Source organism: Tamandua tetradactyla, chromosome 1 (genome assembly GCF_023851605.1).
Source record: "Tamandua tetradactyla isolate mTamTet1 chromosome 1, mTamTet1.pri, whole genome shotgun sequence".
Taxonomy (NCBI): Eukaryota; Metazoa; Chordata; class Mammalia; order Pilosa; family Myrmecophagidae; genus Tamandua; species Tamandua tetradactyla.
The window spans coordinates 186,436,992-186,450,578 of NC_135327.1; the positions used below are offsets into that span (position 1 = coordinate 186,436,992).

The 13,587-nt window shown below is 42.9% G+C and overlaps 1 protein-coding gene across 1 annotated transcript in view; it reads right to left on the reverse strand.

Annotated features, from left to right (window-relative positions):
* Positions 1-10,213, reverse strand: part of TRPV5 (transient receptor potential cation channel subfamily V member 5) — a 44,504-nt gene extending 34,291 nt beyond the window's left edge. The window contains exons 1-8 of the mRNA XM_077164592.1: positions 10,086-10,213; positions 7,654-7,751; positions 7,360-7,482; positions 6,845-6,982; positions 6,400-6,498; positions 6,089-6,264; positions 5,611-5,757; positions 3,662-3,874 (exon numbers count right to left, since the gene is read on the reverse strand). Of these exons, the coding sequence (XP_077020707.1) occupies positions 3,662-3,874; positions 5,611-5,757; positions 6,089-6,264; positions 6,400-6,498; positions 6,845-6,982; positions 7,360-7,482; positions 7,654-7,751; positions 10,086-10,213 (1,122 nt within the window). The remainder of the gene's footprint in view (positions 1-3,661; positions 3,875-5,610; positions 5,758-6,088; positions 6,265-6,399; positions 6,499-6,844; positions 6,983-7,359; positions 7,483-7,653; positions 7,752-10,085) is intronic.
* Between the last annotated feature and the right edge of the window lie 3,374 nt (positions 10,214-13,587).

Genomic DNA, 13,587 nt, shown 5'->3' on the forward strand with positions numbered 1-13,587 from the left:
CCTCTAGGACAATTCACTGCTATTTCTGGCTGCTGGACTGTAATTGTGTCCTTATGGTCTCCACACACGCTTCTTCCTTGACCTCTCCAAATCTGTTCTTTACCCTGAGAACAAAAATATCTGTGTAAAATAAAACTCTGGTCATCAGTCCCCTGTTTAAAATCCCTCTGAGGCTTCCTATTGCCTTTAGATTGAAAAATAAAATCCTCCACGTGTCCTATAAGGCCCTGCAAGATTTGGAAATGGCCTCCCTGGGCACACGATCTTCAAGTTCCTGCCTCAGGTACCTGTATTCTAGTCCCATAAATCTTCTTGAGTTCCTAGACCTCGGTGCATTTCTCATGCCTCAGGGCCTTTGTTCTGCCTAGAATAGTCTTTTCACCTTTTAACCCATAACTTTTGGTCTCAGCTCAATTATGGGAACCTTAGCTCACCTTAGTGAGGAAGACTTTCCTTTCCTCCAAGAGTGCAGGCCCCTGTTATAAGCTCACATAGCCCTTTGTCTTTTTCCTTCTCTTAGGAAAAATGATATTCAATTATGACAATTGGAAGTTCTAATTAAATATCTATTTGTATGATCATTTGATTCATGTAAATCAATCTGTGAATCCCAAAGAGGCAAAGACTAGATGTGTTTTGCCCAGGACTTGTTTGCTTAACTTTTAACACCTAGAATAGTATATAGTATTTGTTAAATAAATGAATCAGTGCATATACTGGTGACAATTTTTGGGAAAAGGGCAGAGGAGAACTTTAAGGAATTTTCTTTAAGAAAATTTCTTTAAGAAATTTTATGAGATAGAAAGGAAATCTTATGATGAGAGATCAATGCCACCCTGCTGAACAGCACATCAGAAATTTAAATGGTCAGAATGATCCACAAACCCTGCAATGTTAAAGCTGACAAGATTTTCAAAGATGGAAGTTGATAATTCTCAATTTAAAAATCATCCAAAGTGGTTTATAAAAATACCAATGCCAGGGCCTTATCTTCAGATGTTCTGATTTATTAGGTCTTGTTTGCAGCCTAATACCTAGTACTTTTACCAACTTCCTAAGTTTCAAATGTGCAGTCAGGGTTGAAAGTCACTGATTTAATCTCAAGAGGCAGAAGAGGAAGTGTGAGATTTGCTCAAGGTCAAACAACTGTTGAGTTTCACAGTTAGAACTAAACCCCAAACTGCCTGACTCCCAGATTTTGAACATTCACTGATTTGGAAACCTAAGAGGATTAGTACTCTAATGCATGCTGTTTTGCCTAAACCAAGTAGAAACTAAATGGAAGTAAGAAATATTAATAGAATTCTTGGAAAATCTTGGAAAGATATAATTTTATGGCCAGTGAAGCATCTTCAGGCGAAGAAACCCATTAAGATATCTCCAAAACTGGACCTTTTGTCTTTTTTCAGGTAGATTGTACCACATCATATAAATTTTGGAAGAGTTTGCCTTCTTTCATTTCTATAGTCCTGACATGGTACTTCTGGGATATTCGCAAAAAGTCCCAAGGTGATAAAAGCAACAGGGATCTTAGGATGATCAAGCCATAAAAGTCCAGATCCCACAATATCCACAGAGGGTGTCTACAGTGATGGAAACCACAGCATCTCTATATTCGTGAATGTTACTGAATGTTAACATACCCATTTTTTCCAAAATAAAGTTTCACAGGTTAAATAATAGGTCAACCATTGCATGAATCAAATAAGGACACTAAATTAATGCATTTTCACTTTTCTATAATTTATTTAACAAATGTGGTTCATTTTGAAGTTAGGATGACTTAAATCATAGTGATAAGTTTGGGAGTCCCTGATCTAATCTGAATAGATTTACTGCTGAATAAGAGGTTTATAGGCGTTCCATAATTTTAGGACTGAGGCTTAAGTGGTAACACCAAATCATAGCGACTTTCTTTGGTGTTTTCCCCTAATCACACCCCATGTAGCAGCATTGCCAGCCATATAGTCCCTCTTGCCACTCGCCTTGCCAAAAACAATATTTGAAACTTAAGAGCTTTTTATTTAGGACAAAATGGCAAAAGAGTAAAAGTGCTAATGAAAGAGGAAGAAGGAAGGAATAAGAGAGAAAAAAGAAGAATGGATGGGGCACTTAGTTACAATTATACTTCTCCTACTCCTGAGGTAAACAGAGGGATCTGTTGAAGATAATTGAGATGAGCTGGGTCAAAGGAACATTTTTGTATATAATTAGTCTTTCACCAAAGAGACGGATACCACACCTATGCTAACACATACAAGAATGAGATGTAGGGGCAGTTAATTTCTCAGTACCACCCAACTCTTAGGACAGAATACTATCCACGCTTCTCAAAAAAAGCCCAGTCACCCTTCATGTCTTTCTTATACATTTTCTCCATTTCTAGTCACTTCCCTATTCCACTAGCCATTTCCTAAATGTCTTCATTCTCCATATATGGTCTCCATACCTGGGTCATCCTTCATGCCCAGACTGAGATATATGGAGCACAGCCTCCCCTGAGCTTTCCTGAGCTGTCTCCAACAAGGCAGCCCCACCACACTCAGGCCTGTCTTCTCAAGGCTGCACACCCTATCTTGCTCTACATACACTAGCTTTACCTAGCTTGGGGTTTAGAAAGGTTCTTTTCTTTGTACTTTTTCTGCGTTTACCATTATCATTCATTATTCTAACTCAACTCAGGGTTTTTATTCCTTCACTAGAAAGGCAGTTTATTTCCCCCTTCTTATCCAGACTCTCCCCTTTCCTAGTCCAGGCTGAACCATTGCTGGTCCATCTTTCAGGGCATAAATCTCCATTAACCACTCTTCCTGAACTTGAACAGATCTTCTTTTCCTCTCCTTTACTTTCTGTACATGTCTGCACCCCTTTCAGCTATTTATAGCTTACCAGGACAAAAAAGTTTTTGGATACCCATGAACAATCATCTCCCCGAATGTAGCAGTGCTTGTTGAGTTGATATACTGGGAAGTACTCATCACAGTCGACTCAGTCTGATATGCACAAATGAGTGTCTGCTCCCTTCTACAGCAATTTTTAAATCTATTCCATACCTCTAATCAGCTCTCCTCACAATCCCAGGTATCTGAAGGGCAGTCTAGAATAGCAGGCACACAAGAGTTAAAAGAATATCAGAGATGATTTACTTCACCCTGGCACCCTTTCTGTAGTATATCTAATTAACAGCTGGTCATACAGCTGACACATTATTGTTAAGGCACTGATATTGACAGTACACAGAAGAGAATTCAGGCCAGAAGGGCTGTTTTTGTTCTCCTAACAGGTGAGGACTGGATTCAGATGTTTTGGAATACAGTTTTCTTCCCTAAGAACAACAGGTTTCCCTTGAATTTCCCATTACAAAAGGCTAGTCCTCTTTGTAAAGTATAAGAGATTTCATAAATGTACAATGTTTATGATTTGTAAATGCACACTTTTAAAGTTGATGATAGCTATAGCTCCTTGTATAAATGGTCTTTTGCTCATTAAGCTCCCTCACTGTACCCCTTATCTCATGGTCTAATTTTCTACCTGAGCCAGTTAAGAGAATGCAGCTCCTGGAGACCAGTGAATGGTGTTCTTCCTTAGTAAAATCACTGTGCTCTTCAACACCATCAGTCCATGCTACCATCACTTTTCATCCCCTCTGGGGAAGAATCACCTGGAGCATTTTCTGTTGGAGTATGGTGTTATCCCGAGAATCTGTGCGGTTGTCATCACGGAACTTGAGTGGGCGGTAGACACAGCACATGGTGAAGCAGATCATATACAGCACATACAAGGCACCCAGAATGCAGAAGTATGGCCGCCCATATTGTTTCCACTTGAGACTCACCAGCTCCTTCACTGGGGTCTGGTCCAGAATCTGGCGAGCCTGACATGGAAGGAGAGTGTAGCTTGGTTTAACCAACATAGTGAAGAATGTTGGGCTTCCCACTGGGACCCAGTAATGCAGGGCAGTAAACATCACTATGATTATTCATTCAGTGAGTCTGTCATTCCTTCCTCAGAACACTAGTAAGTTTCCACAGTGTAGTAGGTCTTTGCTATTGTGGTAAATAAACTATTATAGAAGCAAACAGTGTTATAGAGGCTCAGAAGGTAGAGTAGTAGTTAATTGAGTGAAGAGGAAATTAGGCAAGATCATAAAGGCAGCATTTGCCTAAGCAGGGAAACACAAGAAGCCAGTGCTCATTTGCAGATGAGGTGTGGTGGGTGATATGGAGCTCCTACTGTGGAGGTGCATAGGAACTATAAACACTGAAATTGGAAAAGAACAATAGAGGGGAACAGGTAATAGTACATGGTGATACTTCAGGACAGATGGGATGGAACTCTCAAAAAAGTAAACAGTAAGAGGTTAGAGATACAAATAAGAGGGAATGAGGGACCTGAAAAAGTAGGAAGAGGCAAATTCAAACTATAGCATGACAGATTAACCATTAACAGAGAGAATATCTTTTCCTTTGATCTGGAGTGTAGGAAAGAGACAGTGGGTAGAATCCACATGTGCTTGGCAATTAGGACAGAAAGTCAAAGGAGAGCTTCTATTTTCACCATGAGGTATGGGTCCAAGTCTTCTGATGGAACTAATGGTGAAGGTAGTGGGGGATGTAAAAGGGATTGGAAAGGAAGTTTAGGGGAATAGAAAAGGAGCTGACCCAAGAGAAGTATAAAAGCTATAGGAGAGCACAAACAGCTATATTTGTGGTGCACAATACATGCAGAAAGATTGGAGTTTCAGTTCTTAAGCAGTTCTGCTTAAAGCTTATCCGTTTCTACATAGGTACCATGGATAAGATCATACAACCTGGCCACTCAACTTTATATCCGTTCATTTGTACTAGCAATCTTAGATGTTTTGTGGCTTTATAAAGGTTCCCAGGGAAACAAACAATGGAAACTACATCTTGCCACTATCTTAGATGTTTCTGGAAGCAGGCATCATTTCCTCCTTTAATTTAAGAGGATTCTGTGGATAGTTTGCTGACTCTGAATGATATATACATTCTTCCTTCTCTGAAAAGCACTCTTTTTCCTCATCATGCTAGTGACTTCAATCTCACCCTGGAAGACTGAACTCAAGTATTTCCTCTATGAAGGCATCTTCTCTGGCCCATCCAAGCCAAAATAATCCTCCCCTAATTTCCTGCAACTTTACATAGTATGCACTCCTTTGAAGGTATGTTCTTTTATTCTATAACAACTACTGAGGATGAGGACTGGAAATTGAAGAAGTTGAGTGACATGAACTGTATTTACTTGTTATTCTCAGTTCCTTGTACAGTGCCTGGGACATAGCAGGTGCTCAATATGTGGAATGAATAAATGATAGGAATGTTCCTCATCTGAAATGTTAGTATGAGGAAGGTAAGAAGAAAGGACTAGATCTAAGCAGAGTGGGAGCAGAGTCAGGAGAGAGATAATGGTAACAAGGCCTATTGGTTGGACTTTTCTACCAAAGATCTCAGATAACTGTGCCCATGTCCATCAATTACTGTGGACTTTCTGGAAACCAGTACCTTAGCATATGGAGATGCATTGCATGGGTACTAAGTTCTCTCACATGATTATCTCTGCCCTGAAGCTGTTACTTCTTGATATCCATACCTCCCGCTTCTTGGAGGAGACCACAAGCTCTAGAAAGGACAATTCCTCTCCCCAAGAGTCGATCTCTGTGAGGTCATAGAGCGTGGAGGTCAATGGACCGTATGTCCACTGAATGTGTTTCCGCTTCTGTATCAGATATTGAAACATCTGAGAGAAAACAAGGTCAATGTGTGAGAAGCTGGTTTAAGGGAATAATACCATTGGACGAGGGATGTTGCCCACTCCTTGCAGTCCACAGACAGTGAAGATTTAGTAAACCTCTGCTTACCCAGATCTCCTTTTTCTGTCTGTGTTCCTCACAAACTCTATAAAGCTCTTAAAGAAATGAGAAGACAAGGGGAATAGAGCTTTGAGCTACCCATAGCAGATATTATAAAGTGAGATTCTTAAATCTTCACAAATCTTTCTGAGTGAGGGATTCACCACTTTAAGGAGTAGGGTTATTGGAAAGGCACCTTAATCCAAGACTGTGTCTCACCACAATGTTGCCCTCTACTCCAGCCAGCTTGAAGGGGGTGAGACCCTGGTGATTGGGCACGAGGTCCAGGGACTTCAGGTGGTTCCCACACTTATCATAAGACAGTAGCAGGTTGTACATCTGACAGGCAAAGGTCTTTTGGGGCTGCAAGATGAGGATGTGCAACACTGTGTTTCCTGAGGAAGGACATCAGATATCATGTGGCCACTGGTCCAAAGTCCCCAGTGCTTCCCATCCCCACCCTATGGTTAGTAGGGGGGTGTCCTAGCTGTTCCAGAATCCCAACTCCCTGTCCTTTCCCCAGAAATTACCTAGGGAGTCCTGGGCTCGGATGTCAGCTCCATGTTCAATGAGTAACCGCACGATCTCCTCACTACCCACACAGGCAGCAAAGGACAAAGGATGCTCTCCTTGGAGTATAAAGGAACACATGGTATGAGAGAGCAGGATGAATGGGCAGTCTTCCCCAAATGATTGCGTCTTCCTTCCCCTACAACAGCTCTCTAGGCTTAGAGGATACTTGTGGAGCAGAACCAGAGGGAGGGATGATGCAGAGTTATGGAAAGAAATTGGCCTTGACTCTTAAGCCTAGAAGGACTGACCCCTCCCAATATCCCACCCAGGTAAAGCTGAGAGCAGGGCTTTCCTCATCCTACCCTCCCTCAATCTCCGCCCCAGCCTCCCTTTGCTCTGCTCTGCTTTATCTCCCTTTATCCCAGGTCTGTACATCCTCCCCACCCTGGCCCTGGCTCTCACCAAAGTAAATGAGGTTTCTGGGACTGTGGTGGAAGGCCACTCCTGTAGCTCTTGCAGAGACGCTGGCTCCATGGGCAAGCAGGACTCGCACCAAGTTCACGTTTTGATTCACTACAGCTATGTGTAGTGCAGTCTGACCTGGCCCAGAGAGAGCCGTCAATTCTAGGTCTGTCTCTTGATCCTCTTAGGGGCAGGATATACTCCACCCTTTGCCATATACTAATGGTCCTTGCATATACTAATGCCCATATCTCAGTGGAGTAGCTTGGGACTGATACCAATTAGCTCCTCAGGCTGCTCATCTACTTTTCCCTACTCCTTCATTACCTGGGAGTTAGGAAGTTTTCTTTTAGAGTGGAAAAGAAAAGATAAATGGCTAAAAGAATTCATGTATGCTAAAGCCAAGACTAGGACATTTGTATTTTTATGAAATTCAAGGAAAACAATCCTCTTGAGCCCTTCCCAAACTCAACCTGCAGACCCTCCCACCTTGAATTACCCTCCAGCTTCCTCACCTACAAATGGCTCACACAATGTGGGCTCCTTGACCAGCTCTGGGGCAGCCTCTATCATCACCATGGCTGCTTCGAGACTGTCATAAAGAACGGCTATGTGTAATGCTGTCTCCCCAAAGGCTCCTGGAATGGAATAAGCAGGTGTGTCAAACACTTTCCAGACTGCTTAAAAGTAAGGGACTCCTGGCTCAAGAGACACCCTTCAAGTTCCCTTTGAGAAAATATTCAGAGTCCTGGGGCAGAAGATCCGATGCTTTGGCCCCAGTCTGCATCTCCTTAAAATCTGATTCCCACCTCTTTGCCTGACATCACAGGTTCCTTCCAGCAGAAGTTTTCTAAGGACGCAAAGGTCATTTTCTTTGGCTGCCCGAAACAATGGAGACTCCTGAATCCTGGGAGAAGATGAACACTGAGTCAGGTCAGAGACAGAATCACACAGAGCCCCAAGATCAAAGATAGAATCAGAGAGTCTTTGTTTAATATAGGCGCAATACATACTGAATATACAGTGACAAATTGGAGAATTATTTAATGGACTCGAGTGAACAGAGTGTCGTACATTGGACAAGAGAAAGCCTTACCTCAGGGACTTCTCATGCAAGTTATATCATACTAATTCTTCTCAGGGAGAAATGGTGAGGGTCTCCCTTGGTGGGACAGGGATTGTAGCTTAACTGCGTGCATAGACATAATAGATAGAATGTAATGCCAAAGTAGGGGTTCTGGGATACCAGTTATATGGTGTTCCAAAGAGGGGTCTTCAGGCCTGGCTGAATTAATCTAAGCTGAATAAATATTTCAGGGTCATGGAAGTTTAAGCAGCTGGATAAGATAATTTCTATTCTGGGTTTTTATCCCTGTCCCAAGCCTGCTGAACCTGCTGTCTTTAGTCAAGGTGTGTTTGAGAGTCCAGAACTTCCAAGACAGAAAGGGAGCAATGCACCAACTGTTAGATCTTAGAAGATTATTAGAATTTTATGAACTAGGAAAGTTCTGACCTCACCCACCCTTCCCCCTGTTTTGACACACATCTCTCAGGGTGGAGGATCTATTTGTTCTTTTACCCTTAAATCAAAGGGCCCTAACAACTGGTTAGAACAAGAAAGAGTGGAGCTATTGACATTCTCTAAGCATTTGCGTGCACTCAGAGCCTGCAGAAGTGATTTTGAGGTACTCACTTTACAGCAACTTGCTAATTTTCCTTTGTTTCTATTTCTGCCTGGATTTGAACCAAACAAAAAGCAGAAGGGCATCCTGCAGAGCACTAATTGACTCCAAAGGCAAATTCAGTGTCTGGCAGGTTGAAGGTCATGAGGGAGAGTAGAAAAGATAGACAAACTGACTGATGAGCGGTACACAAAAGTCTCTTCCAATAGACTCATGAGTCAAAGGAAGAAGTGTTTTCATGCAATTGGGAGTCTCCAGTCTGTCCTCTAGGGAATTGCTCTTGGGTGGTACTAACAAAGTGAAGAGACCACCCCTAACCTCCATCTCAAGAGATGCTCAGTCTGAAGACTATGTTCAGCCCCTCCTCAGTCAGGATAGCCAGGACAAGGATTCCAGAGATTACTGCCCTGTCCTGAGGCACTGCACAAAGCCCTGTGGCTCCAGTCCTCTACTCTCACTGCTCCACTGAAGAGGGAGGTCAGGAACCCAGACCTCAGTCACTGCCTTAGTCCCTCTTCACGGAGTGAGTAAAAGACAGCACTTCTAGCTTAGGGGCTCACCCTGCACTCAGGGGCAACTACATAATATGGGAAGTCAATTGTAAAATGAAAATGCAGGGCTCCTTATTTCAAATCATTAGTCATTTCAAAATGGCAGCTTCAAGGCTTTAAATCAAGCAAAAGTTTCCTCTGGAGCATGGGGCTTTGTGTCACTACAGAGGTTATGTGCTCACCAAATCAGCCCCAGAGGAACTCAAGATCATCTTATGTTCTACTCATCCCACCCTTCCAAGCTGTCTGATGGGAAACAAGTATACCAAATACCTAGTTAGGTCCCTTCCCTGACTGTTTCTCCAGGGTATGGAGGTCAGGTTTAGCTCTGAGATGACTTATCCATGTATACTGCCCCAGGAGAACTAAAAACTCCTCAGGACCAAAAGCCCTGCTATCTCTGTATCCCCAAGACCTAGCACACACAGCAGATTCTCAATAGCAGTTGGATAAACTCAATTTAGGACTCTCCACCATCAGCTGCATTTGCCTGTCACTCGGTCAGCTCCAAGTGTTTCATAGAACAAAACAGTTCCTCCGCCTTTCCCACAAATCACTCTCATTTACACTAACGGCAATTACTCATGTTTTCATTCAACCAACAAATTGCCTAAAAAGAAGCCACTCTAAAGCCCACAGGACTTCACCTTTCTATTCCCTTTCTTCCCAGGAAATCACTTCCCATTAGGCTGCTCTTGCCTGGCCCATACAATCCACAGATTCTTGCTTTTCTAGCTGCTTCTTTCGATTTCTCTAGCCCTTGCTTCAAGAGGCAGACAAGATAGAGCCCTGTCTCTCATTATGCCCACTTCTTTCAGACCTATGCTCAAGGACTGTCTGTATGGCCTCAATGTCACATCCCTCAACACCACTGAAGAGGGGCAGGCTGAGGCTTTGCAGTGGGTGGGCTGAGAGGGTAGGGTATATCCAAATGACTAACCCAATCTTCTAGAATTACCATCAGGGAGATAGAACCATGTGAGGGCCGATGGAATTGGGGAAGCCTACCTCTTCTGTTGCAGCATATGTGCCTCTTCCAGATGCTGGTCCCAGTCTTGTTCTCTAACAAGCCAGCAAGTCAGAAGTTTCTGGAGATGTGTCCAGTACCCTTTTTCCTTAGGTGGAGGAGCTCCCATGCCTTCTTCTTTCAGGCACTGGGAAATTATAGGAAAGTGCTACAAGGAGAGGGTCTAAGACAAAGCGGGACTGAGGAAAAGACAGGATCTCTTTAGGGTTGGGACTCCGTGTGATGGTATCTTCCATGGACTTCTGTGGGCAGAGTGTACTTTTTGGTTGTGGTTTGTGTGTGAGGACACTGGTGGCCCTACCCAGAGAGATATGCTTTACCTGGAGGTGGGTGGAGCTCTTTATAGACCAAGCCCCTGGGTCACACAGTCCAGTCCTTGAGCTGGGATGGAAGAAGAGCAGGAACTTCACTCCTGGCAGTGGGTTGGGTGAGACTGAGACTGGGAGAGGTCGTGGGTTGGGACAAATAAATTTAGCAGGACAGTAAGGACAGAGTCTGGAAGAGAGTTTGTGTGTGGCTGGATAATAGGGAAGTTAGAACTTCAGACTTGAGAATCAGACAGATTCTGGTTTAAATATTGGCTCCGACCCCTACAAATGAGTTAACTAAGATTTCCGTGCCTCCATCTTCTAATTGGTAAAATTGGGGTAATAATTACACAATATCATAGAAGTACCTATAAAGCACTTAGTGCAAGAACTCAATTTCCCCTTCATAGAAGAATTCAAAAGACTTCAGGGGCTGTTTCCTGGAGCTTCCTCAGTCTTTTTCATCTCTGTCCTCAGCTCCTGCAAATTGGTGAGTTAGAACCTCAAAGGAGAATTCCTGGCTTCCCCTTTCTAGGCCATCTCCTCCCTGTGAGAATTCCAGTAGTCATTTCTTTCCCCTTCCAGCTTTCTAGATCTCATGGCTAATCCCAATTTATACATAACTGGAGATGTAGGCCAGAGCAGACCCCAGAGGACCAGAAGTCAAACAGAAGGAACTAAGCAGCAGTGGAAGACAAGGAAACCTTAATTACAAATTTGGAATTCCTTCCCAGAGTGAGAGAGCAGGAGAAATGAGTAAAAATAAGATAGCAGCATTTTATTTTCTTATTAGTGTTTCAGTTTGTCAAAGCTGCAAGAATGCAATATCCCAGAAATGGGTTGGTTTTTACAATGGGGATTTATTTATTTAAAACATACAATTTCACAGTTCTAAGGCTGTGAAAATGTCCAAATTAAGGCATTAACAAGACAGTACCTTCTCTGAAGACCAGTTACAGGTCCCTCTGTCACATGGTAAAGCATATAGCTGGCTTCTGCCCGTCCCTTCCTGGGTTTTGTTGTTTCAACTTCCGGTTTTCCTGTCTGTGGCCTTTTCTCTCCAAACTTCTTTGGTGTTTCTCTGAATTTCATCTCTGGGCTTTCTTTGTCTTTTATCCTCTCATAAAGGACTCCAATAAGTAGATTAAGCCCACCTTGAAAGGGGTGGGTTCATTCAATTGAAATAACATAACCAAAAGGTCCCACCAACAATAGGTCTGGAATTAACAATAGGAATGGAATAAAAGAACATTACTTTTTCTGGAGTGGGAACATAACAGCTTCCAAACCACCACTGATAGCTTGCATTTAGCTTGATTTTTTAAAAAGGGTGTATAAATACTATTTGTGTGTAGTTATTTAATGTACCTGTGAGTTAAATAGGAATAGAATAAACATTCTATTTTCCAAATGGGAGAATAGAGGTAAAGAAGGAGCAGTGGCTGTCCAAAGGTGCAAAAGGTAATGGCAAAACTAAAACTGGTTTTGAGGTCTAGAATCTTAGCTCTAAATATTCATCAGAAATTGTTGCTTCTTAGGAAACTTCTGACTTTTAGGATATGAGAGACTTGGGTAGGGATTCAATGGGACACTCTCCATTGGGGGTCTTCAAGAGCAGGGAACTTACCCCTTCTTTGCTGTTAAGAACAAGATCTGTGCTTAGGGATCATGGGATGAACAGAATAACCTTTAGAGAATCTAAGGGTAAAAGGAAAATAAATAAGGAAAACAGAAGCCAAGGGGGGATCATTCTTTTACCCAGGGAGGCAGAAATGCTGGTTGGGAAGGGGAGGGAGGTACTGTGTGTGACATTTTTCTGCCTTGCTGGGGGTTGGGTAGTGTGTAGAGGTAATGGCCCCTGAAGCCTTAGGACTTCCAGTCTAAGGAGATGGAGGAAGCGATAAGATTGAAGTGAGGGTTGTAGATGCTCTGATATGCAGGAGCACCTGCCAAGGAAACACTTAACTTATAAAGCTAATCATAACCATGAGTGGGAGGGTATAGGGAGGAGCTGGTTATGAAGGAGGCTGGCTGGACAGAACCGCACAGAACAGGTGCTTGGGGGCTGGCTGTTGATGGATCCTGAAGGAAGAAGCAAGGATCTGATGTCAGAACGCCCATCCTGGTTCTTCACCCTCTCATTTACTTTCTCTGCCTTCCTTTTCTTCTCTTTTGGGAGGGTTATGTATAAAAGGCCTGGATGGGAGCAACTTTTCCCACCTGTCCCAGCTGGTAGACCAGATATTTGAAAGCTCTATCTTATTTTTCCCAGGAGTCCTCACCTCTTCTCTCTTCTGTCTTTCCTCGCAGGAACTTCTTCACCTTTATGATAATCTGCATCTTGATATTATTTTTCTTTTGACTGTTCTCATTCTTCTCATCCCTCTCTAAGCTTTTTATTAAAAAGGACACTTGCAATTTCTCTCCTCAAGTAACAGCTTCCCCTCCACTGACACCTGTAAGTTTATGTGAATCAATAATGCCTCCTAGGAGCCCAGAAGAGAACTAGGCTGGGGACACCTCAAACACACTGTCAGTTCTCAGAAACCCTTTTCCCCAAAGCAGCCAGACTTCTTCATCTGATGTTATAAGGAGGAGGAGAAATCATATTACTTGGCTTTCAATTTTTGGAAAATATACTCCCATACCCCCATACCCTTATCACAGGGAAAGGAATGGATTTCTTTGCTTCGATATATTAATTATATTGGGCAGTGGACTTACCAGTTTTTGGCATGTTTTTTTTTTCTTTTCTATATTTTATACTTTCATCCTAAGAAAAAGAATTGTAATGGGGTTTCTGCTTCACTGCAAGACTTCATCTCTTTCTAAACTCAGAGTGGGGCAATGGGGTGGTAGGAAAATGGAAATAAAGGTGCTTGGTATAAACCGGTTCTTTCAACTCCAGCCTGCCCCTGTAAGACACTCCCCACTTCCCACAACCCTCCCCATCACTACCCACAGGTATGGAAATGGCTTCTCTTTTTGGGAGTGAAACAAGAGGCCCCTCCTCCAAAATAGCCAGAAGGAAATTAGTTACTTTTCCACCCAGCGTCATTCCCTGGGCTGGCAGGTCAATAGGTGCAAAATAAGGGCGAGTAGGGACATCCATTGCTTGGATCTATCAAGTGACCTCCTGTGCTCACTCCCCAGTCCCCCTGTCTCCTTCCTTAGG